The sequence below is a fragment of the Phaethon aethereus genome, assembly GCF_964289735.1.
Source record: "Phaethon aethereus genome assembly, chromosome: 3".
Lineage (NCBI taxonomy): Eukaryota > Metazoa > Chordata > Aves > Phaethontiformes > Phaethontidae > Phaethon > Phaethon aethereus.
Genome location: NC_138576.1, coordinates 59,493,099 through 59,519,174, shown reverse-complemented (window position 1 = coordinate 59,519,174; position 26,076 = coordinate 59,493,099). Strand labels below are relative to the sequence as shown.

At 38.3% G+C, this 26,076-nt stretch overlaps 1 protein-coding gene across 1 annotated transcript in view; it reads left to right on the top strand.

Moving 5' to 3' along the window:
* Window positions 1-8,057, top strand: part of TRDN (triadin) — a gene marked incomplete at both ends in the record, with an annotated part of 211,439 nt that extends 203,382 nt beyond the window's left edge. The window contains 1 exon segment of the mRNA XM_081998530.1: window positions 7,915-8,057. Within this exon segment, the coding sequence (XP_081854656.1) occupies window positions 7,915-8,057 (143 nt within the window).
* Between the last annotated feature and the right edge of the window lie 18,019 nt (window positions 8,058-26,076).

Below are 26,076 nucleotides of genomic sequence, written 5' to 3'. Positions count from 1 at the left end.
TTGATTGCTGAACCAAATTACACTATGTGCATTCCTGAGAAACAATCAGAAAAAAATGAGTGCAGTTGTTAATACTTTCCTCTTAGTTATAACTGCTTACTAATTAGTTGTTTCTAATGCTATGATTGCCTGAATTTTTCTACTTTGTTGAATTGTTTAATTCTATTAGAAAAGCCTCTAAGTGAAGAAATTTGATTCAAACTAGAAAACACTAGTAATAAAAACTGTTTCCTCACACATTCTCTGTAATTTTTCCCTACTAACCAAACTGTTGTTGCTAAAGGCTATTGCTTTTTAATGAATATTTTAATTGGTGACTTGCCTTAAAACATCTATCTGATCCTTGTAGAAATGGGACTTTAACCATTGTAACACATAAACAGGAACATCGTTATATTCTTTAGGATTGGTAAATTTCATTTCTCTCTGCATCTTCTACCCACTTGCCTTATAAGATTATTTTTTAAAAATACTATCATGAAAAAACACGTTTATTTGTTTGTTTGGATCACCATAATTCCTTGCACAAAACTCCCATTAATTCTTTGAGTAAGAACCTGAATCGTACTTTGGCACTTTGAATGGTAGAAAGTTATGCCTAAGTAGCCTTCTTTAAAATAACGTTAAATTATATTAACTCAGGAGAAGCTTCATGAAGATTATCACAAGGTCCTTGGACATCCTTGGAGTTTAAATATGTTCCCAACTAGTCTGCATACAGCTAAAAAAGGAAATGAAAATTGTTTTTCACTCTTTAGCCCCTGAATTACTAATTCCCAAATCAGACACGTTGCTTAATAGAGTCTATCATCCTTTGGAAACTGTGGATCAATGCATGGGAAGCCAAACTCCTACAGTGTCCCACCACCTTGACTTTTAAGATCCATCACGTCTCTAAGGATGGAGTGCCCTCATATTCATCAGATTTCTTAAAGAGAAAGTTTAGTCTTCTCTTCAGCTAAATCAGCACAGAAACAATTCCAAAATAGACTGCTTAGGATACAAGAATCTATAAAGGCATAAACATGCAGGATTAAGATGAACAAGTCAGTGCTTACTTGGCACCGAGCTTTTACAGTGTCTCTTCCACTACAGGGTTCTTGTAATTAGCTGATAGATGCTTAACAGTCTGTGTCCTGGTGACTGGGCTTCTCATGAAAATCTTTCCCAGACCAGATTTGTCACAGAAGGGGAACCCTTGTTGAGGACCCCTTTAATTCCCTTTGTATGGCACGTTCTTCTGGTGATCTATTCAGATTTAAAACTCCTCTCTTTCCCTGCAATTCCTTAATCCTTCTCTCAACAGAGAATTATTTGGGATCTTATTGTCACTTCATCAGTGTCTGCTTTCTCGTGCTTTGGAAATGTAAATGGCTGAGTGCGAATCTTTCTGGCCAGACAGTAAATAAAGACTGTTAACCAATATAAGCCGCCATAAGGCAAAAAATTGCCACCACCTGTTAAGCAATATTAAAACCTGAGTGTGAAGCTTTCTCATACATTGATTCTAATATTCTATACAGATTCACACAAATTGAAGATTTACGCCATATACAGGTAGACTTAACTCTTCACTGCCTTTGCCAGGGACAAGACACAGAGTAATCACTCTATTTGGGGTGGTAAAGGACTTGTGGATGACATCATAATAGTATCTGTAGGGGATATGATAGGTGTGCATGCTTTGAAAATGAGATCTGGTTCTGGAATGTATTTGGACTTCTGTGATCCTGTCTGCTCGTTCTCAGCCAACTCAAATCTGCTGGTATCTTTGCTTTATGTAAAGCAGCTAATCCTGGAAACCATTGCTAGACACATGAAGGACAAGTTGATTGAGAATAGTCAGCATGGATTCACAAAGGGAAAGTCATGCTTGATCAACCTGATAACCATCTATGATGAACTGACTGTCTTGGTAGACAAGGGGAGAGCAGTGGATATTGTTTACCTTGACATCAGTAGGGCTTTTGGCTTCTGGCACTGTCTCCCATAGGATCCTCATAGAGCAGCTGATGACGTATGGGCTAGATGAGCAGACAGTGAGGTGGAGTGAAAACTAGTGAAACTGCCAGGCCCAGAGGGTGGTTATCAGTGGTAACAAGTCTAGTTGGAGGCCAGTAACTAGCAGGGTAACCCAAGTGTCATCTCCATTAATGGTCTGGATGATGCAGCAGAGTATACCCCCAGCAAGTTTGCAGATGACACAATACTGGGGGAATGGCTGACATTCATGTTGCCATCCAGAGAGACCTCAGTAGGCTGGTTTCCTCCTTTCCTCTGAAGAAGTGAAATATTGTAATATTCCTCACAGTTCTTGAAACAAGCCCTCTGCGTGACATACATGTCACTTAGAGATCAAGAGCACACATAAGCTCCATGGAATATTTGTATAATTTATTGGCTATCTATGGAATGTACTTAGCATTTCCTCTTGACCAGCCCTAAACAGCCTCACACAAACCTTGAATCCAGGGGGTTTTGTTTGTTTCACTGCTACCTGGAACTTATCTTGATTGTTCTTACTCCAAATGGATTTCCATCCAGGCAAAAATAATTCTAAAATATCAAAAAATCATTTAAAAGATTTCTCTTTTTTTGAGGAAAAAAAAAGCCTGTTCCGTTCACAAAGTGAAAAACAAAGAAGAAAATATCCCCTCCCCTAGCCTTTCACAAATGAATTTGTCTTAGATATCAGATGTCCTTACATAGCAACGTTAGTTATAATTTGTTAAAAAAAAATTTCTACACTTTTCCAGCATTGACTTCTTTTTGTTTCCTCAGTAGTACTCATAAGAGAAATTTAAGTAATTATATGAATTCTCATAAACTACATCCTAAATAAAAGCATAAGGCCAGATATAAGGCTTTTTTTTGTCTCAGCTAAGCTGACAAAAGACGTCTAGTGTTAAAGCACATTTTGCTCCTGCTGTTCATCTTTTTTGTTAGCATTTGCCCTGAAGATATGAGACGATACATTCAAAGTGAGAACCCTCTTCAGTTTTTTAAGACACATTCTGTATTCACATTGACTGTGGGGATTACAAAGGCAGAATGAGATGCATTTGTAGTCTTATTTGCATGCCAAAATTCAAATTGTTCTCCTGACTATGTCTTGTATCATAACACTGTTGCAGACTCTGATGCAGACACAGTTCCAACGACGCTGGTTTTCTTTGAATGAAGTTCTTATCTGCATGTTTTGCAGCTGAGGTTTGCTAGATAAAGCAGCCTAAGAAGGGCAACATGAAAGGGAAATAATGAAAAACTCACAGCAAGAAGCATAATCTTGAAGCCATTTCCTCCTGCATAGACTTACTGACTTTGTTTTCCTTAGCAAGTTAAAATATGCTAAAGACAGACCATTCAGTTTACAGAAAATGTGAATCTCATCAGCAATAAAGAAGAAAGACAATATATGAGATACCAGAAAATATATAAATTTAAAAAAATACAACTGACGTTTGCAATATGTTTACTCGAAAGTTCTGGTTGCTTAATTAGGTAAAGTGTAAGAGATCCATCCCAGCAAGGCACACTGATGAAATTTTCTTTTATAAATGAGTAGTTTTGTACTGGGAGAATTAATAAGAAGCAATCTACATAGAGCGTATGGGGAAAAAAAAACTTCTTTAATAGTTTGTCTATCATCCAAAACCTGAAAATGCCCTCTTTTTCTACCTACGTTTGGAAGCATAACACTTTGTTTGCTAAATCTTGTACTCTGATAACAGTACTGAATCTCACATACCATACAATATATCAGAATAATTCAGTCTTTTAGCAAGTGAAAATGCTTAATTTAGTCATGCATTACCTTAATATTAGGATAAATCCATGAAACATTGAGTTTTAGTTTGTCTAACTCCATCAAAAAATTTGAAGAAAATTGGGACTTTTCATTTCAGAGTGAAACATTTCAGATTCATTCCAATGACATTCCAGTTAAAAATTAAAATTTTTTTTCAGAAATATTTGTAGATATTTCAAATAATTTCAGAAAATTTTCTTTTAAAAGTTTTGAAAATCAAAAGGTAGAGCTTACAAATTTTTGTTTCAGATATCACTTGTTATTTATAAACTTGCTTTCGGATATTTGGATATCTTAAATCCTCTACTGTAGTCTGTTTAATATTGATGAACAAAGCACTTGCTCTTCTTAGTATGTCATTCCTCAAGATTAAACAGCTGACAAAGAGTTTTAATTAATTCTTTGGTGGACTTTTTTTTTTTTTTTTCAAAGCAGACTCTATATCATTCCCTTTTGTCAGAAAGCTTTTCTCCAATGAAAAGTTGTTACAGCTAAATTTCTCATCGGCTGTAGCCTTGCCTATGCCTCAGAGGCTCAGAGAAACTTCCTACAGGTTAATTCCTCTTCCTGCTTCACTCACACCATGGAGAAGAGGAGACCTATGTCAGTGTCAGTCTGGAAGGAGCCTTTGACCCTGCACACTGATACATGCCAGTCCAGAGCCTGATGTTACAGCCCACGTAGACCTTAAGGGCTGGACCCATAGCAAGGTCTCCTGTTATTTGCACTAAAGGAAAATTTCCCAACAGCATTCGATTTTCGTCCTCAAAATGTGTGAGCAGTGAAGAGGGATAAAGTGTTTTGCTAGTGGTTTTGACTGCTGGCTGACAGCAGAGTGATTGTCCAAAACACTGGTTTTGTAAGACAGTATGCTGCAATATTCATAGGTGTTTAAGCCTCATATCCCTTACACACTTCCGGAGGAAGTGTGATTGTTTTTTCCTCACCTTAAAAATTCTTGTACATATCCTGCCTTTTCAAGTCCCCTTGTTCTTATTCCCATCCTGTTCACAGGGTTTATCCTACCTTACTTCCACTCTTCAGGCTTTTCCTCTCTCAGTTTGTCCAGAAAGTAACTCTTACTCTTTGGTTTTTCTTTCTGTCATAATCTCCAGTCCTTGTCTCCCTTTTTACCATGAGGTTCCCTTATCACTTTCTAGCCACTTGCTCACAATCTCTTGACATGGCTATGGCCATTTTTCTCCTCAAGCTCTTTGGTCAGGTTGTACATCACCTATTTTTATTTCCAGTTATCCCAAGAATCACCTGACCCAGACACTTCCCCAGATTAGTGTTGGTCTCCTACCATGGCAGACTACTTTTTTCCTTGACCAGTCACCCTCTTCACCACAGCTTCCCGTCTTAGTTCCCTCACCCTTGACACAAAAGTCAGATGTATTCTGCCCTCAACAGTGTCCCTCTAGCCTCCTAGGATACTGACACTTTTTAAAGAAAATATTTTTTATACCAAAAAAGAAAACCTTTTTTTTTCCCCCAGTTGTTTGTGGGGTTTTTTTTAATATACCTACATTGTTCTTTTGAGGTCCTTTGCCAAAAAACAAGCTCAGCCAGCAGCTAATTTTAGCACTGAAGGTTTCACCACAGGTAGTTAAATGTGGTAAGGAATTAAGTTACTGGAATTAGAGTCTTATGAAAGGAAGTAGCAGGCAAACTTAATTAAAGTTATTACTACCATCCCTATCTCTCCCAAGTTTCTTCCTTATCCTACATTTTCCTGATATTTTGTGAAGACAGATGATAATTAATGGGCTATATGAATATTTGAATGCACTTCAAAATGTTACACTGAACATAAGTACATATTAGCCAAACAACTGGGCTCAGTTCACAAACACTACAGGTATCTCAGAAATAACATAACCAAAGGTGATCTTTACCATTACCCATTCCAAATACACACAGATTTTAGATTATTTTTTTCCGAATAATTATTTTTTGTGCCTGATTTTCAAATTTATTATTATGGCCCACTGTAATTAGATTGTGACTGTTGGCCAAGTTGCAAAAATCTGAAAGTTTGCCCTTTCCCTCCATGAATTTAGTGGCTTTTAACAATAGACCGTAAGTCAGCTTTTCAACTGAAATGGTTGCAGTGTCCAGTACTACTGGTGATTTTAGAATGATGATCAGATAACACCTCTGGAAGATGTTGTGGTGTCAGGCATGCTATAATTACAATATATAACCATGTTTAAAATGCTTGTAAATATGTAGCTATATAAGCTAGTATGTGTCAGGACTTTGTGAATGTATGTAAAGGAAAAGAGCTAAATTTTTACATTCTGATTGCATGTAAAATACAGAGGGGTAGAATCATTTTTTTACCCTTCAGTATGTATTGGTATTTATTGGGGCTAGAAAGTGCATGATGTCCTATTTGCCTTCTAATAAAGAAGAGAGTGTTATTGACTTTTTTTTTCATTTTTATACCTTTAAGAAGAATATGCAGAAATAATTTCCATTTAAACAGTGAAAGCTGAGGTACTTCTCTTTATCAAACTGATACTCACTGGGATTACATTTTAGGAGCTTGTGTGTTTGGTTTATTTTGATTGAGAAATCTCTGACAGTACTTTGGTAGGAGAACATTGTTTTTAATCATAGCAGGTTTTGTGGCAATTTACTGCTTTTAGTTAGTTTCACTCACAAAAGTAACCTTAGTTCAAGGATGGAATAAGTCTATTTGTTGAAACTATAGCATACCCCAGAAACTTTCTGGTCTTACCCAAATGCCTCCATAAAATGGCCAACAGTAGAGGACATAGCACATCCACACCATGTACCTAGTCCGTGGCTTGTCATATCTCACAGGGGAAGCTTGGCCTGTCACATTCGGGCTGCGAGCTCTAGTCATGGGAGTTGCTTTCTCTCTGTTTTCTGAAGAAATCTCAGATTCATCTCACAGAGGAACATCAGAGGTACTGAAAATTTAGGGAAAAAAAATTGTTTCCATTCTTAGGTTTGGTGGAAAAGCAGTAAGTCATTTGCAAAAGGATCTGATTTCCAACTCCATTTTCAAGTGTTGTTTTTAGATAACAATAACTTAAGCTTTGCGTGAGTCGGGCAAGAAGACCACAGAGGATAATATAACTGGATTGAATATACCAGCATTTCTGACACACCACTCACTCTGTGTTCCACCATTTACTGTGACTTGTGAGTCAATAAATAAACCCTGCACCTCAGTCTGTAACACAGGGACTCCTGGAGTCCCTCTCAGTTTAGAACTCTCTCAGGGAACAGCTAATTTTTTTTTTAATATGGAATGAACAGCAGAGGAAAGAAAAAGTCATCAGAAACTCAACTGCATGAAAACTAATTTGTTTCAGGTGCCAACATTCCTCCAGTCATTTTCCCAAACACATAACTGACTAGTAGTTATCTTTTAAAATCTTGTCAACATTAATCTCAGAGTGCAAAGCTCAGATTTTGGAACAAATCATGCCAATTCCGTTTGTGCTAAAGTATGTGTTCTTGAAAGTTTTTAAAACATCATGGAAAGAAGTGTGACTTTTGTCTGTCTTTTTGTCTCTTTTGAGCACACAGACTAGTGCTCAAAAATCAAAAAAGAGAAAACCTCCCTGACTGTGAAACACTAGGAAAGAGGTACTGTCATTTATGATCCCCTTACTCAGAATAAAAGATAATTCATTTGAAGCCTAATAAAATATGTCATTATTACTATTAGATGTGATTCCTTCTGGAACTTCTCAATGTATCTGAAAGTGGCTGTGAAATATAAAATCAGAAAATATATGTGTGAGTTTTGGGTCTTCCATTCAGCTATCCCCAAATGCAAATATTCCCTGAGAAGTAGGACTACAACACTGAGAGGAATAAGGGATTTAAATGTGAAAATGTCAATAGTTCCTCATCTTGTGCTACAAAGACTTCTCACTGAACCTTTCAGCTAAAATCTTGTTGATATGTGGAACCTGGCTTGTGATCACACTAGAGATTTGTGCTGTTATAAGTCATTTAATGGAAATGATATTATACAGATGGTTTCTGAAAGAACATGGAATGGACTCATGGCCCCAGTTTGGAAGCCATAAGCATTAACCATCTCTTCCTTGTTCTCCTAGCTCCTGTCCGCTACTTTCAATGTGTCTTCCTAAACGGACCGAATGGATTTGGGCTGCAATTTCCCACTAATCTCCCTTCAAACAAGGAAGAAAAGACTCACTCAAAGACTTCCAAGAGAAAGGCAAGGAAACCAGGACAGTAGAGAGACTGAATCCTGTGATCGTTCACATTTTGCACTTTATATTTTCTGCTGAGGTCCACAGTAGTTACAGTGGTACTTGTCATTGCAAGAATGTGATCCACTTGGACGCATACCTGGAAAAAGTTTCCATGGGGCAGAGGTAAAACAAGTAGTAATGAACTGTGCTTGACAAAGGTAGAAATGTAAAAGTGCCCCATTTCTCATGGAAAGGCTGTAATGCTAACAAAGCGTTGACTTGATTGTGTGTGTGAGCGTGTGTGTGTGTGTTTTCCTGCCTCTTTTGCTCTTCTTGTTTTCCTTTACCTACCTGCTCAGCATTGAAGTGAGTCTGTTTTCCATTTAATCTTATCTAGGGAGTGAAAGGTTGAATGTAGCTCATATCAGCAAGATTGCAAGACTACCTGCAAACCTAAATCATTTCTTCTTAACATTCAATCAAATTGCTGACAGGAAAAAGCCTCACTAAGTCATGAAAATGTGTGCTGTGAGTGGTGCTATTTTTATGTCTCATTGACCAGTGTAGCCTGAAGCTCATACTTACTCAGAGCAGCTCAATATACTATCAGTAAGTTGACTCCACAAGTGATGTTAATGATGAATATTTCTATTTAACCTGAAGCAGTAAAACCATGGTCTGTTTGCCCTGCCTGTTGGTGAAATACAAACTCTTCACTTTCTAAAGATCCAAGTGAGCAGAGAAAGTGAAACATAGCAAAGCTGAGGAAAAACAGTGTTTTACCAACATGAAGGTCCCAAGAAACAAATTAAGTAATTTTAGTACTTTTACTTTTCTTCTGAGGGTAAATCAGATTCACTTGCAGCAAAGACCATGTAAATGGAGACTATATCGGCCAACCATTAGCCATTAGCATGTCAGATGAAAAGCTATGATGTGAGATGCTACTCATGAAACTAAAGCAACCCAAATTTCCAATAAGTAAACACAACAATTTGATGCAATCTCAGATCAGTGAAAAAAAAAAGAAAAGAAAAACCAAAACCAAACAAAATAAACCCAAACAGAAGCATATGAAATAATCCAGGAAGCTGATTTTACTAGATGAAATGAAAGGACTTCCTCACAACACACTACTGTTGATAACTTATAGATAAGAACTGGTAGTAGATACACCAATCCTCAACCTTCTTTTGTGCATTTTTCTAGAAATAATGGATTCGTTGCTTTAAGAAAGAGATGGGATGGCATTTGATTCATGTGAAGGCACATGGCTCAAATCTGGCACCTCAGTTGTCTGCGCATGTGGCAATGTAAATAATCCTGCGTTTTTGCAAGCTGCTATTTGTTTGTATTTCCTTACTACATTTTTGCATTTAATCTGTGAAATGTACAGCAGTGATCCTAGTTATATTCACTTGCCTGGTGAAGCAGCATGATGCTCTTTGGGCAACCCAGCTACTTTTAGAGTCTGATCACACCAGTAACTATATTCTGCTTTTTTATTTTTAGCATAGTTCAAGATAACATCAGTCCCTTCCCCCATCCCCTCTCCCTGCCAACCCATTCTGACTTTAATCAAATAATTCACTCGCACAAGTTTTGGACAACAGAGTCTTTGACAGGTTAATGCAATTCAGGAGTCTTAAGCTGCTGGGTCAGGATGATACTCTCTGATTACTGGTCATGGCCTTATGCGAACTGGGTTCTTGGTCTTAATGCGCTCTCATATTGCAGAGGTCCTGTGCTGCAAAAGCTGTCATTGCAACAAGCAGTCTAGACAGTGGTTTCTGGAAAGAAGTAGGAATGGGTCCTGCCCTAGGAGTACCTCTTCCCACATAGGAGCACACTGAAGATAAAATTGCTCATTGTGAATGCCTCCACTGTCACCTGTGAAATCTGCTGTGGAGATAGAGCTGTCAACAGACAATATTTATTGGTAAAATTACAATCTTTAATTTTCTTTCAGTGGGCCTTTCTATATTTCCACTGATTTTTTTCCCCTTCTCAATTTGTGACTTTTAATATATTATTATGGATGTTATTGCCCTAGGTTTTTCCTGTCAAAGGTGTCTTAAAATGAGATTATAACTTTCTGAAAATCAGTTAATTTAATTCAAGACTTTATCTAATTCCAATAATCAGCACAAAATTTTAATTAATATACTATAAGCCATTATTTTTTTTCAGCTTCTTTTGGCAAAATAAATTTTGTTCATTACAGTTAGCCTTAATCTTTTCTTCCCATTTGAGTTGGGAGATGACAGGAATATGTTCCAGATCTCATTTCCGTAATGTTTCAATTAGATATCCAAAAGCTTTGGAAATATAAACAATTAATATCATTGAATAGGTCATATAAAATCAGTCATTTATTGTTGTTTCCTATTCTCAGTCACTGCCTCAGAGAACAGGAGAAACAGGTCCCCTCTCAAAGCACCAAGCATTTTTCTCTTTACCTTCAACAGGAAACTTTACAAAAATTACTTGAATCACACGGTTTTACTCAAATTAGCCCAAAATATTGCAAAATCATATGCTGATTGTTATCCATTTTGGAAAATAAAAAATATAAACCTTGTTCCAGTAGCTGTGACATGTTTTCCTGTGAATATAAACGTGCAGAACTAGGGTTTACATACATAAGTTTTCTATCCCTGCTAAGTATATTACAAACCTTCTGAATATAAAGATTCACCATTCTTACAGTTAGGATGGAAGAATAAATCATTCAGTGTTTTATTTATTCCTAAGGAGCTTGACCAAGGCCAAGACCATCAGCGATGGTAGTAGCGCCTCTGGGATCACACAGTTGAGACAGGGCGGGGGGTAGAACTGCGCAACCGCACTTGTGGGTGGAGAGGAGTGAGAACATGTGGGAGGACCAACTCTGCAGACCCCAGGTCAGCGAAGCAGGAGGGGCAGGAGGGGCTCCAGGCGCCGGAGCAGAGGTTCCCCGGCAGCCCCTGGGGAAGACCACGGTGAGGCCGGCTGTGTTCCTGCAGCCATGGAGCTCCACGAGGGAGCAGATCTCCACCTGCAGCCCGGGCAGGACCCCACGCCGGAGCAGGGGGATGCCCGAAGGAGGCTGTGACCCCGTGGGAAGCCCAGGCAGGAGCAGGCTCCTGGCAGGACCTGTGGCCCCATGGAGAGAGGAGCCCAGGCTGGAGCAGGGTTGCTGGCAGGACTTGTGACCCCACGGGGGACCCAAGCTGGAGCCATCTGTTCCTGAAGGACGGCACCCATGGGGTGACCCAGGCTGGAGCAGTTTGTGAAGAACTGCAGCCCATGAGAAGGACTCACGTTGGAGAAGTCTGTGGAGGACTGTCTCCCACGGGAGGGACCCCATGCTGGAGCGGGGCAGAGTGTGAGGAGTCCTGCCCCTGAGGAGGAAGGAGCAGCAGAGACAGCGTATGATGAACTGACCACAACCCCCATTCCCCGTCCCTCTGCACCACTGGTGAGGAGGAGGTAAAGAATTTAGGAGTGAAGTTTAGCCCAGGAAGAAGGGAGGGGTGGGGGGAAGGTATTTTTAGGATTTGGTTTTTATTTCTCTTTATCCTACTCTGATTTGATTGGTAATAAATTAAATTCATTTTCTCCAAGTTGAGTCTGGTTTGTCTGTGATGGGAATTGCTGAGTGATTTCTCTTTGCCCTTATGTTGACCCACAAGCCTTTTGTTATATTTTTCTCTCCCCTCTCCAGCTGAGGAGGGGAATGATAGAACAGTTTTTGTGGGCACCTGGTGTCCAGCCAGGTTCAACCCACCACATTATCTTAGCTAGTCTTTTTGTGGATTTTTTAATCACTTTATAGATTACATTCTGACATACAAAAAGCTAACAGGTTGCTGTAATCATTCAAGATAGGACTTCATCTGTACCAAAATCACATATATTCATCAAAGTGGTTCTTTAAAATACAACTGCACAGCAAATACAGACAAACCTGCAGTCTCCAATTACTAGTCTGTAGTCCAGACAATTGGGAAAATGACCACCAAGAAACTGAGAGAGTAAAAATGGTGAGATTTCCCCCCGCTCTAGGAACTATGGGTTGCCTCTATTAACAATTGCTAAAACAGGTGAGCTGGTACACAAGCCAGACTACAGCCTGAAGAATAACACAGCTGCAATTGCGCAGCTCTGTGTTGGGTTTCAAGAGTTCTTTTCCCTGTGGAGTTTGGTGAGCCTTCCCACATGAGAGGTTTGTAGCTCAGCAGTTTGGCTGCGCAGGTGGATTGGCGTTTCTAATCCCTTCTTCTCAAAAATGTACACTTTCCTCTGAGATGCTAAAAGTTAACAGGAACTGTAAATTTCCAGCTACTCTGAAAATCAAGACTTGACCAAGCCCAATGAGATCAATTTTGCACTGCTTAACCAAGAGCAAGTTACCCACCCCAGAGGTGCCTGCTCTTGCTAGTACAGTGAGTAGAAGAAGAGTGAGAAGCAGCAGAAGGAGCACCAAGGTTGGAAGAGGAAGAGGAAGTGCTCCACACCAGAGCAGAGATTTCCCTGCAGCCTGTAGAGGACCCATGCCAGAGCAGGCGAAAAGTGTGAGGAGGACGGAGGAGGGGGCAACACTGTCTACCAACCATAACTGCTGGAAACTGGAGAGAAGGAGTGATGTTGAGGCTGGGAAAGGGAGGAGGAAAGGTGTTGTTTTAATGTTTGCCTTTCTTTTTCCCACTATCCAAATTAGTAATTACATTTTTATGAGTTAATTTTCCCCAAGTCTGCTTTGTACATGACAATAATTAGTAATCAACCTGCCTGTCTTTATCTCAACTCACGAGCTTTCTCATTCCTACTCTTTGTATTTTGTCCCCCTGAGGGGAGAAGTGGGTGAGCGGCTGGGTAGGAGTTTGGTTGTTAGCCAAGGCTAACCCACCACAGCTGGTTGTTACACAGATCCTATGCACCTCCTACTAAATGGCAACAAATTGCTATTTGTCCCACATTTAGGATCTCCATTTAGAACACAAGACAGAACATACGTAACGTGTACATCTCTGCAAGGTTTGTCCCATTGATCCCCAACTCTAGAACCGTACTGCCAGGTTTTTTATACACAGCCATTTACTTCTTAGTACAACCTAGTTCAGCTGCCAGATTCCCTGCAGAAAAACTCTATGACACTTTGCTTTAATCCAACATAATACAAGAAGTACAGCAAACACAGTTGCAGAGGCATGTCTTTATCTGCCAGGACACAGGCACGCAGCAGAGCAGCTAAAGAGTCTTCCCTTTTCTTATCTTACCTAATGCTTTACTTCCAGTTCAGCATCCCACTGTATAATCGTGAGAAATGAGTGTAAGACTTAATCCTTCAGGGAGAACACTGGTTGTTTAAGCTGCTTTGGACTGTTGCTGACTGCAGTCAGCTGCTAACTGCCCACAGTTACATACCATCAGTAGCACTTCTTTCCAAGGATTCAAGATTTTGGAAGCCAAGAAAAAAAGTAAAAGAATAACATGAATAGTACTGGGAGAAGGAGAAAGTGAAGGTGTGAGGGTCTGGTAAGGGACAAAATATCAAATATATTGAGGAAATATCAAATGCCTTATGAGGGTTCCTAAGGCAGGAACTATGCATAAAAGAAAAAGAATTTGCTAAAGATTCAGCTTTGAGAAGGTGATATTTCTGCCACCCTTTAGTCCTCCAGAAGGAAGAAACACAAAAGCAAATGAAAATATGAAACATGTATTATTTATACACCTGAAAAGGTCACTAGATATCTAGCTTTCATACCATCCATTTATCCTGAGTGAAATTCTCCGTAAATTCCCAATTAGCCAAATAGTTAAAGAGTCTCATTATTCACCTGTGGGCAAAACTTCCTTATACAGAGTGTACCTCTCAATGCAGGAGTCTTAGTCTTTCAATTAAACAACAAAATAACATGACATTTTGTGTTTTTTCTCTTGGTTTATGGATTTCTGTGTGTGCTCGTTGCATGTGATACATCCTCCACACAACAATCTGTTCTGCAGTACTCACATCTCCAGAACTGTGTTAGTTATTCCTGTAAATACTTCTCAAAAGTTTTCTTCCATTTCCAATTTTGTCTTTTATTATGATAGAAATGAGCAAAATTTTTAGAAAACAATTTTATTTTGCCTGGTCCAAAAGCCCAGCAATTTAATTTACTCAGTGACGCTTCCTTTTGGAAAGGTATTGCAAAAAATGCACTTTCCATATGTCACTTTCATTATGTACAGGAGAAAAGGAGGTTCTGTTTTGCCAATAGTCACTAGATAAAATTTGTTTACAGTTTTGAACCTATTCCTTTTCATGATACTCAAAGGGAAAAATATGTCCTTCCTCAAACGACCAATGTGACCCCTGTTTTCCCTTTGGTTTTGTTCTTGTTCTGTGTTAAGAAAAACCTAAGTGGTCTCTTTTTCTATAGATGAAAGGATATTCTGTCCACAGGCAACTTCTTTGTTTTTACCTGAAACCTTCTCTTAATTTTCTCTCAGAATATCTAATGGTAATAAGCATGCTCATATCCTAAACCTTTGAGTTTTGTCTCAATCACCAGTAGGAAATAGTATTAGGTAACACTGTCTGGTGTCTGAATCAGCTGCTCACTGAACATGGTTAGTAGCAGATGTAGTAAGCAGCTTCTTTCTGATAAGTGTGATATTTACTTTTATAATTCTAAAGTTTTCTAATTTTTTGTGCTAAATTTTGTACAGAAATACATTTATTCTCCTATCTATCTACCCCATGCTAAGCTCCAGCTAGCAGAAAAAGCAAACATTCTTTGAAACCAAATCACCAAACTGAAAAATTTTAATGGTAAAGGGTAAACAGAAATATTTTAATCAGCTGCTTTTTTATTCTCTGGAGGGACATTACAAAATGAAGGTCTTTTCAGTTTTGGACCTGTCAAAGAAATGGGAAAATAAAGCTGTTGACATTAATACTCCAACACACTTTCCAGCTGAATGACAGGGATATAAATGCACATTTCTTGTGCAACCCACCTTCTGTGCTTTTTTCTTTCACAAGATGAACAATGCAAAGGAGGAGTCTTAAGTACCATGCTGTTAAATTAGACCTTAGCCGTAGCATTTCAATGAAGAAAAGGCAACATGGAGACAATTTGATGAGAACCTACCAGAGGCGTCTCTTTAAACATCGTATCTTCCTGTCAAAGCGTTACGGCCACCGTTTCCCAAAACAACTGAGTCTCTTTGTTCTGTCTTTGATCTTGATGTGAGTGGATGTGAGTCTGTCTTGAGAAAAGCTGAATAAATCACTACTGTTTGGTAATTTTTAAGGGTGTGAAAGCCAATAAAGTGTTCTGCTGTCATATATATACGTGTGTGTGAGTGTATACATAGGTATATTGTACTTGCATACTTACCACTGACATTTCAATTGGAATGACAACATGTTCTGTGATAGCTCAAAGTAGTAAACTAGAACAAGTAAGCTGGAGTGGTGAGTCAAACAACATGAACTGTTCTTTTCAAATTCACAAAAAAAAGTGAAAAAAATTTACAAAAGTAGAAGATAAAAACTAATATCTGCTTTTCTAAGAGGATTTTAAGACCCTAACTGTTTAAATCAGGCAAGTCTTCTTCCTTTTTAATTAATTGTCAAGAATGTTTTTCCCGTTAATGCCTTGCCAGCTTATTTATCATCTCTGGGCACAAGTAATAGAACTTAATAGAATTCTATAGACTTTGAAGACATTTAGATCCAACCTTGAATCCACTTTTTTTAACTGATTGATCATCTAGCTAATCATTTTGGAAACTTCCCCAAAAAGTAGAAGAGAAAATTGAAGTGCCAAAGCATTTTTTCACATATTCGTTTTCAATACAAAAGCAGAAAAGGCACTTGGAAAATTAGTACTGATGACAGTGAGGTTATTAAATGTCATGAGAATGAAACATCTGGGTGCTTCAGCTTCCAGGAAATAAAACCAACATCATGCCTCTAATTTGCCTGAAACTTAATGATTTAAGGAAAATATAGTCTAGCATTTTCAGTTTATAGCAGTGCTGTTTATGTCCTATAGTTTCAGTGGGTTACAGTTAGTGGGAATGATAAGTCCATATAACCACAGGTAGAAATATTGTAAGATTTATCCAGGTATGGGATACCAATTCATATTTTTCACAGGGGTATTTTACAGATTCATCTGTTTGTGGGCAGCTGTATCATGGACGGTAGTGATTGGCACACTGCAATAAACAGCATTTCTGCAACTTAGTTAACATCATAAATTCTCTGAAAAAAATTGCAGCAGTAGAGCAAGGTTTGAGTATGACCCCATTTGACGGCTTTCACCCTTCATGTTGAGACCCCTACTAGAAAGGGCATCTGTCGTGTGCAACCACTGTCAGTCTTTTGCTTCCAAGAATGTGCCATTCTCTGCCTTTGTTTAGATATATGCATATTTTCAAGTGTTAAAATAATTCTCTAACTTTTTTTTTCTAATATTAATACGCTGTAAAAATAAAGTCACTGGCTAAGATGCAAAGTCTTAGTTTTAGTATGGAGCTGAGTATTTTAGGCTTGTAATGGAACTATCAGTATAAGCAAGTTTTGTATTACATTTTTAAACCAGCCACTTTTTACTTTTGTCGTATAAATATCTTAACCAAAACTTCTAAGTGAAAGAAAATCATTTAAATTAAATTGGGAGGCTGTTTCATACTTTTACTAAGATCACTGAGTAATCGTACGGAAGACCTCCAGTATTTTCATACACTTTGAAAGTTGTTTTTAAAAAATGTCAGTCGATAATTAAATCCAGAATAAAACGACATAGATGCTGTCTTCTGAGATGTCAGCAATGAATGTTTTTCACACTGCGGATGGTAACTTACCTGTTGATGGCTCAAATACCAATCACTTGAAAAGTACATTTAGTGGAGCTACACCATATCGGCAATCTGAGGGCACACCTTTTATAGTCATTGCAAAAATACCATGCAAAGACTGATGGGATCCAATGTCTGTGTGTGTGTGGATGCAGCAAGGCACCTGTACTCCTATGGACATGTACATGCAGTGAGCTAAGCGCTCTCCCTCAGGATACATTTGTAAATTCATGGGATTTAAAGCTAAAATAGGCCTTTATATTTCATACTGTGGCCTTCTATATCAAGTCTAATAACTCAAGATGGAATAAAGCACAACTGTTTAAAGTCCATCTTGGACAAACTAACAAAATGTTTGTAGATTAAGCACTCTCTTTTTCCCATGCTGTCTGTATTTATAAGAGGTCTCAGTCTCATCCTCTCTTACCCTGTCTCATCCTTTCACAAACATAACTACCATCGTTTTAGTAATGATTTACATTAGTGTTTTCCCATTGACATTGATGAATAGGATTTCATTACGTCAATTTATGTTATGTCAATTTATTCTTATATGTGACTCTCAAAATTAGATTTTGGCTACTGTGAAGACCCACAGGAGGCAGAGACCTGAATAAATCACTTCACTGTCATTCATTGATGAAGCTATGCCAATTATTGTTGTATTTGACACTGAAAATAAGATTTTTCCTGACATGAAGACCTGTAGGAGGCACAGATTTGAAAAAAAAACATTACTGATGTTCTCCAGGTGAGAGTAAAAAGTGAAAAAGCTCCAAAGCTTTTAATTTTGGAGCACTGAGATGTTTACCTAGGACAACAGCTTAGTTTATATTAAATGTGCACATGATTGTACATTAAAATCTAATGTTTGTACATTAAATTTTAAATTTAATTTTTAAATTGTACAATACGATTTGTACGATTGTGGAAAATCACACACATGATAGTGAGAGATTGAGGGCATGAACATGAGTGCAACTGAGGTAGTGGGGTCTTTCCTTACTGAGGAAGACCTTCTGCCATTCCTTCCCTCTCCAGATGAAAGGAGAGACCAGACCTGCAAGGAGTTGGCCACCCTGGGAAGAAGTGAGAAACAGGAGGACAGTGAAAGCAGATGAGTGCAAAGTCAAAGCTCAAGGGTCATCGAGGCCCTGGACTATTTAGAAGTTATGGAACTCAAGGAACCATAAGGTCACTGCTATGAAGTTAAATTTTGGTACCCTCGAGCATTTTCAATTCATCCTTGGGACAGCAGCATTCAAGTTTGCTAGTATTTCTGAGGAGCTATCTTTGGATGTACAGTGGGGAAATAAAAATTGCCTCTCTACAGTGTGATCCCAGTGCTCTTTGGAAAACTGATGATCATGTGCTGGATAATTACTAGACAACAAAGTCTTGCTTCTGTGATGTGTTGGAAACCTTGAGTCTTCCTTGGGAAAAACTGCTGTCACCTCACAGGTAAGTAATTACCTCACCCACCAGATATGTATTTATGAAGTATTTATGGAGATGGGGCTTCTCATGTGTGTGAAGACTGAGAGTCATCTGTTTCATGGGTTTGTTGGTAGCTCATGCCAAACAGGGCACCCAGACAGAGTGCTCCTGAACTCTTCTAGACTGGATGTTTTGTTAATTGTCATTATTAGTAACCATCAGTTGCTATACATTTGCACAGGACTTGGCACGTATCTTAATGATCATAATCTTATCTTAAGGGCAAGAAGGAAGACCTGGGAAATTATAGACTGGTCAGCCTCACCTCCATCCCTGGGTTGGAACAGCTCCTTCTGGAGGCCATCTCTAGGCACACGGATAAAAAGAAAGTTATCAGGAGTAGTCAGCATGGATTCACCAAGGAGAGATCGTGCTTGACCAACGTGATAGTCTTCTGTGATGGAGTGACTAGCTGGGTAGATGAAGGGAGAGCAGTGGATGTGGTTTACCTTGCCTTCAGTAAGGATTTTGACACTACCTCCCATAACATCCTTATAGTGAAGCTCAGCAAGTATGGGTTGGATGAGTGGACTGTGAGATGGATTGAGAACTGGCTAAGCAACAGACCTCAAAGTGTTGTGGTCAGCTGTGCAGAGTCTAGTTAGAGGCCTGTATCTAGTGGTGTTCCACAGGGATAGGGTCCGGTTTTGTTCAACGTCTTCATCAATGACCTAGATCAAGGTCTAGAATGTACCCTCAGCAAGTTTGCTGATGATACAAAACTGAGAGGAGTGGCTGATACACCAGGAAGCTGTGCTGCCATGCAACGGGATCTGGACAGACTGGACAGTTGGGCGGAGGGGAGCCTCATGAAATTTAACAAGGACAAGTGTAGAGTTCTGCACCTGGAGAGGAACAACCCCATGCACCAGTACAGGTTAGGGGTTGACCTGCTGGAAAGTAGCTCCACGGAGAAGGACTCTGGAGTCCTCATAGGCAATAAGTTATCCATGGGACAGCAATGTGCTCTGGTGGCCAAGAGGGCCAATGGTATCCTGGGGTGCATTAAGAAGAGTGTAAGCAGCAGGTCGAGAGAGGTTATGCTCCCCCTCTACTCTGCACTGGTGAGGCCTCATCTGGAGTATTGTGTCCAGTTCTGGGCTCCCCAGTTCAAGAGAGACAAGGAACTTTTGGAGAGAGTCCAACCGAGGGCTACGAAGATGATTAAGGGACCGCAACATCTCTCATATGAGGAAAGGCTGAGAGACCTGAGGCTGTTTAGTCTGAAGAAGAGAAGGCTGAGAGGGGACCTTATCAATATCTATAAATACCTGAAGGATGGCTGTCAGGAGGATGGAGCCAGTTTCTTTTCAGTAGTGCCCAATGATAGGACAAGGGGCAATGGGCACAAACTGCAGCCCAGGAAGTTCCACCTCAACATGAGGAAAAACTTCTTTACTGTGAGGTTGATGGAGCACTGGAACAGGCTGCCCAGAGAGGTTGTGGAGTCTCCTTCTCTGGAGACCTTCAAAACCCAGCTGGACAGGTTCCTGTGCAGCCTGCCCTGGGTGATCCTACCTTGGCAGAGGGGTTGGACCAGATGATCTTCAGAGGTCCCTTCCAACCCCTACCATTCTGTGATTCTGTAACTTGAACTTTAACATCATAATAATATATTAATAATTCTACACCATGATAATAACAATTCAGATAAGAAGTGATCTGATCTTTAACTACCATGAGTCCAATGTATATTACTGTGTTAATACTTGTCTTAACCTGAAAATTGGCAAAAGCAAAACAGTCACTGCTAAGCTTATCTAATTTAAAAACTTTAAAATATGCAGGTTACACAAAAAGTGTAATGAGTTCTATCCCCTTGTCCAATTTCAGTGAGCAATAATTTCTATTATACCTTCACAAATACAAGAAAGGAAAACAGAAGGCCCCAGATCCCATCACTGTGCCTGACAGAAAACCAACTGTTCACACCAAAGTTAATTAATTTTGCTCTTTTCTGCTTCTTTAATATGTCCAAAGGCATCTTCAGATGTTTAATTTTTTCCAGTGTAACAAATATTAGATAATGTTTCCATTCTTTTTTGTTAAAGAAATAAATTCACTAATATCCCATGAGACAATGAAGTAGCTTCTATCTAAGCTGTAGGAAGAGATGTGCAGAGCCTGGTATCACACCAGTAAAACTTTTTCCCTTCCCACAGCTGCTGCCTCATCCTTCCAGAAGATTCTATGAAATAATATTTGTTCCATTGCCTGCTTCTGCCAATCACTCATGACAGAATACAAAACAGCTCAGTCTTTTTAACCATTACATTTTCTTGCAAACCACAGCCCTGGGCTTAATACTGCTGCCTAGTGCTGTACAAAACTATAACCTCATATAATACTAGGAATTCTTTATGTGAAACAAGTATTCATATATAAAAAAATCTTTTTTCCTGCAAAGTAGGCACCAACTCTTCTGATCTACATGGTGTAGTACTTCAACAAATGTGATTCTGGTTGCTGACTAAAATTCCAACGTTCAAGGATAAAAAGAAGACAATGCGCATGCTCCTTTCACTGCAGAAATAAAGACGGGATTAGATTATCTGCCTACACTCCAACTATCAGAAAAAAATAGAAATACTTCAGGGTTTCGGTTAAACATTAGAAAACCCTTTCTGATTATAAAGATAATCAGTGGAAACTTGGTACACTCCACAGAATTTTCAGAACTTTTAAAAGAAAGGTTAGATAAACACATGTCAGGAGTGACACCATTATAGCTGATCCTGCCTAAGGGCAAGGATGATCACCTTGTAATGTCCATTTTTAACCCCATGTGCTATGGTTGAGTTAGTGTATATCCTTAACATTTTTCTTGGGGTAGCAATAAATTCTAAAATGCCGGGAAAATAGATGCTCCTCCAAAGTTAATCAGATTCCAAAACAGCACCTGAGGTGCTTCCGTCAAAAGAATTGCATTTGGCTATTCAATACTATGGCATATTATCTTTGAAAACAGTGGGCTGCATTAAAATTATTCCTGGTAATTCAGACCTCACTTCAGTAGTAAAACCCTTGTGAATCCCAGTGACCCAACTTCTCTTCCAGGAACATTGAGTAGCACCAACATCTAGAAATGAAATCCTGTTATTTAAGATTTCTGCAGCTGCCCTAACTTCTGCATCAGCAGCTGTCCTAATTTGTAAAGCCATACAGGAATGAGGAAAAAAAATCCAGCTGTATTATATACTTCTATTACTTTAGCCTTTATGAGAATAAATCTATAAAATAAACTTTGAACAAGCTCTGAAGCTATATTTCTGATTTCCCAATAGGTCACAGTGAAGATGAGCTGCTATACAAAAACTGTGCAGCTAAAGCTCAGAGAAAATACAGAACTGTGTCGCTCAAAGGACACTAAGAATGTGATTTGTCTCACTTAACTTTATCTCTGGTTTGTCAGATGTCCTGTCTAAGGTAGTTGCTCAGTCAATGTTAAGCCTGTAGTCAATGAAGAGAGACTGGTAACTCGTGATGACAGTTCACCTATTCTGCAATAAATACCTGAGAGGTGAGATGAATCACCCATGTGAGGAACACAGCTTTCCTCATTTGCTGTATTCTTAACTAGCTAAAAGCAGATCTCTCTAGCTTTCAAAAGTCTAAAAATGTGTGAGACTCATCCATGATATTATGATGCTGTGTGCCTAGTACTAAAGCTAGAAATGGACTTGCTTTCAGTATACGGACCAGAATCTTGATGTATGGAAAAAGTGCAATGCAGCATTTTCTGTATTTCTGGCAGTATTTAGTTGCCAAAAGTAAAAGTATTCACATTAGATTTGGTACATTAGTCTCACTTCTCTCTTCTCACTCCCTCTCCTCTTTTATTTCCATGTCACCTACATGGCACAAGAGTAAGTTCCCACTAGACTTTCTAATTGGATTTTTTTTTCCTCACCAAGTGAAGAGATGACTTTTCACAGAGGTCCCCACAATTTACATAACTATATCTAGTGAATGAAAATGGAACAAGCATAACTTGGACTTGCAGATTTTGTCTTTTTGTGGTAAATGATATGAGGGAGTTAATACAACAGTTTACTGATGTTGAAAATATATATTTTCATAACAGAGTTACTGCAGACCCAAACAAGGAAAAGACATCCCTAAGGACCAATGCTGGTTGCTAAGTCCCTGGTTCTATAAACAACAGGCTGCTTTCTATTTCCTTCCAATTTTCTCTTCAATGAAAGTAACACAGGAAAGAGTCTAAAAGGACGCACATAGCCAGCAGTGAGGTGGGATTCAAACAACATGAGCATAAATCAGCTCAAACTCTGAACAATATTTTTAACATCCCTTGAGTGCCCCCCCCCCCGGCGAACTATGAAGAACATTAAGGATTGTTTGAATTATTTGAGGCTTTATAAAAACATAGGTAAATTTCTCTTTTTTTACTGATACTGTCTGTGCAGAATTGTTTTTCCTTTAAGTTAGTACAATTGCTTCAAATTTACAGAGGTGGAAACCACTCATTTCCTAATAAGTGATTCATTCCTTTGCAGAGACACTGATGAAACCATGGCAGCAAATATTATTCCTGTTCAGGAATAAAACATCAGCAAAGGCTTTCCTCTCAGCTTGAAAGCCTGAATTTGCACTGCTGGAGTCAGCTGGAACACTTCCACTCTTCAAACCACTGGAAGGTCGGGTCCTTAAAGTACAGCTGCCAGTCAGGCGCAATACAAAAGGCAATATTCGTCCCACCATGTGGATACAGAATATTTGCCTCTGAACCTATTCTCCTTCAATGGTGAGTTCCTCAATGACAGTACTGGGGAGAGCAAGCCCGCGCTGGGCTGTACTTACTCTTCAGTTGCCCAGAGTGCAAAACATTTCTGCTGTTTCAGCTACGTACCAAACATGAGAAATTTAGAGCTCTGAGTGCATGGTTCTGTCATGCTTCCTACATCTTTAGTGAACGTGAACATATTTTGTTCTTACTTTAGCGTACCGTAACATCTGGAGTGATTTTAAAATATCAGCCCCCCTGGTCTTTATCATTGTCAGTGCCAACACTGTATTTTTATCCCCATATCCTTTTTTGTTATAGACACAACTGTTTGACTGTCCTTCAAAACCAATGTCCTGATGAAACATAAGTATTTCAGTTGACAATTAATGTGTACAGAACAGAGAAATAATATATTTCTCTATATAACATGCTGTGAAGATAATTATTCTGATTGTTGAACCAGAAAGAAGGACCCAAATCCAGGAAAAAGAGTTTAAGAAAAATTTAGGTCCATATATCTATAAATGAAATACTCATTAAATACCTTCCTGATTGATCTGATATCTTCACATACCCATAAGTCCATTTCTGAAAAAGCATAAAACTGTCAAAACCTGTGTGAGGTATCTCTTGCTCAGCATGGCCAAATCAAGCTCCAGGAGACAGAGTAGCACGGAAGATCTTTGCAGGACCCAACACAACATACACACTCAGAACATACTTAACATTTATAATAAATAACACAAAAAAAACCTGAATTTTATATTATTGTACGGAATAAACCATTATACCTCTCAATTGTTGTCCACTCGACATTGTTGTCAATGTTTCTTAAGCATATTTGAGGGAGGTCTGAAGGAATTGACTTCTTCAAAGAAACTGATTTAGATGCAAGGTCAGGTAATATGTGTATGTGTACTATAAATGGATCTATGGAATTGAATAGCCATCCCACACAAAATATTGTACCATACCAGTATGAATTCATGGAGACCATATCTATACAGTTTTGCCTGTGGAATACTAAATATGTTACCATTACTGAATATGTTACTGAATCCATTATTTAAAAGTTATTCAAATATGCTATTTTATCAGATTAAATGATCTTTCAATTTTAAAAGATTTTTATATCAGAAATATTATTTTTTTGTATGAATTACAACCTTTTAAGTATTCCAGGAGAAAAAACTGTAAAGAAAAGATTGAGAACCTATTGATAAACAGAAAATAGGAAAATAAAATTGAAAAGTTTTATCTTTCTCTTCATTTGCAGGTTTTTCCTCTTACTTTTCAATAAGTTTTTCCTTCACACTTTGTAGATAAACTTGGATTTGTACGAGGATCCCACGTGCTGGCAATTTTTGCCATAGAAAAAAAATCATAATGAAAATAAAGAGTAAAAACAACATAGTTCCAGTTATTCATGATAAATGCATTTGTGGTTTTAATGTTTCCCTTGTGGGTACCTTTTCTGTATCATAAAGATATAGTGTAATACTGTTAAAGGATTTCTATTACTAATTATTTTTAATCTTTGAATGTGTTGATAAAATTAATGAAATGTTCATTTAAATGAGAAATTATAGCTGAAATCAAGTTAATAAGATTTCTGTAATAAATCAGAAAACATTATTTGGCATTTTTGTGCTGTAGATAAGGAACAGTTCCAATGAAATATCAAGTGATTAATAAAAAGCAGGCAGATGACATACAAGCTCTGAATGCTCTGTGTGTTTCATTTAGCATATGATAAATAAAATATTTTATTATGTAAAATTTTGATATGTAGACATTAATACGCTTATTCATTTTTGTGATATCATATAGTCATGCTAAGGCTCTCCATAAATACTTTACATATGGAGTGTATTCAGAAGAGCATGTATGTGAAGGGTTGATGGTGAACTGTGCTGCAGTTCACTCAATTACAGCACCATTGAAAGGGATGACATTACACACAAGTTCTTCCATTGTTGGGTGAAGTTTGGGGCTTAGTTCTCATCATCCTGTCTAAAATTTGGCTTTGCCTTGCCTCTTCTCCTTGTGTGTGTTTTAATACAGAGCTAGTCAGTAACTCAAAGGACATGTCCAAATATATAAGTGCCGTAAGGGCAACAGAGAAAGACAAGGCAATTTAAAGAATTTAATTGAATATATTTTTTTCCTTTTTCTGTGATGGAGAGAAAAAGGCCTATCTAGCCAACAGTAAGATTTCAGCCACCACAAATTCTCCTTCCAATACAGCATCTGTCATGTAATGTGTCTTTATTTCCATATTTTTAAGATTTATTGTTTTTTCTCCATTCCACATCAAAGTCAACTAAGCATTTTTTGACCATTACAAACGTTGACTAGTGCATTTTCTCCCATTCTAATTTCCTATATTCTTACTTCTTCAGTCTCTTCACTATTCAACTTACTGAGGAAAACTTCATTCACTTTGTCTGCCACTATGATCACACTGAATTCCTCTTCAGATTTCTCCAGTAAATACTGTGCACCAAATACCTCATATTTTAGTGCCATCTCTTTTTTCATACTCTGAATAATTTATTTCCCATTCCTGTTGTGTCTTTTCTGTATTAATAAGTGAATAAGGAGTACTAATTTACAGAAGTTGTTCCCAGGAGGTAATTAACATCTATTGTACAATTCCAGTTCAGCTTCTTGATAGTACTAAAAACAACATACATGCAAATAGTATAAACACTAAATTACTTCCAGATTAGAACACTTATCCATTACAATTATGAATATTTGCATATTATTAGAATCAAGTGTTGCAATGGTGTAAGAGTGGCCTGGTCAATCGAGAGAGATAAGACGCAAAACCTATTGGTTTCCCTGGCTATTGCAAGTGTTCTCCAGATGTGAAGCTAGGGCCAACGTACAGGCAAGATGAAACATGGAAAAGTGGGAAGAAACATCACCTAACGGTATGAAACTACTGAAAGCAAAGGAGGTATTTGGCA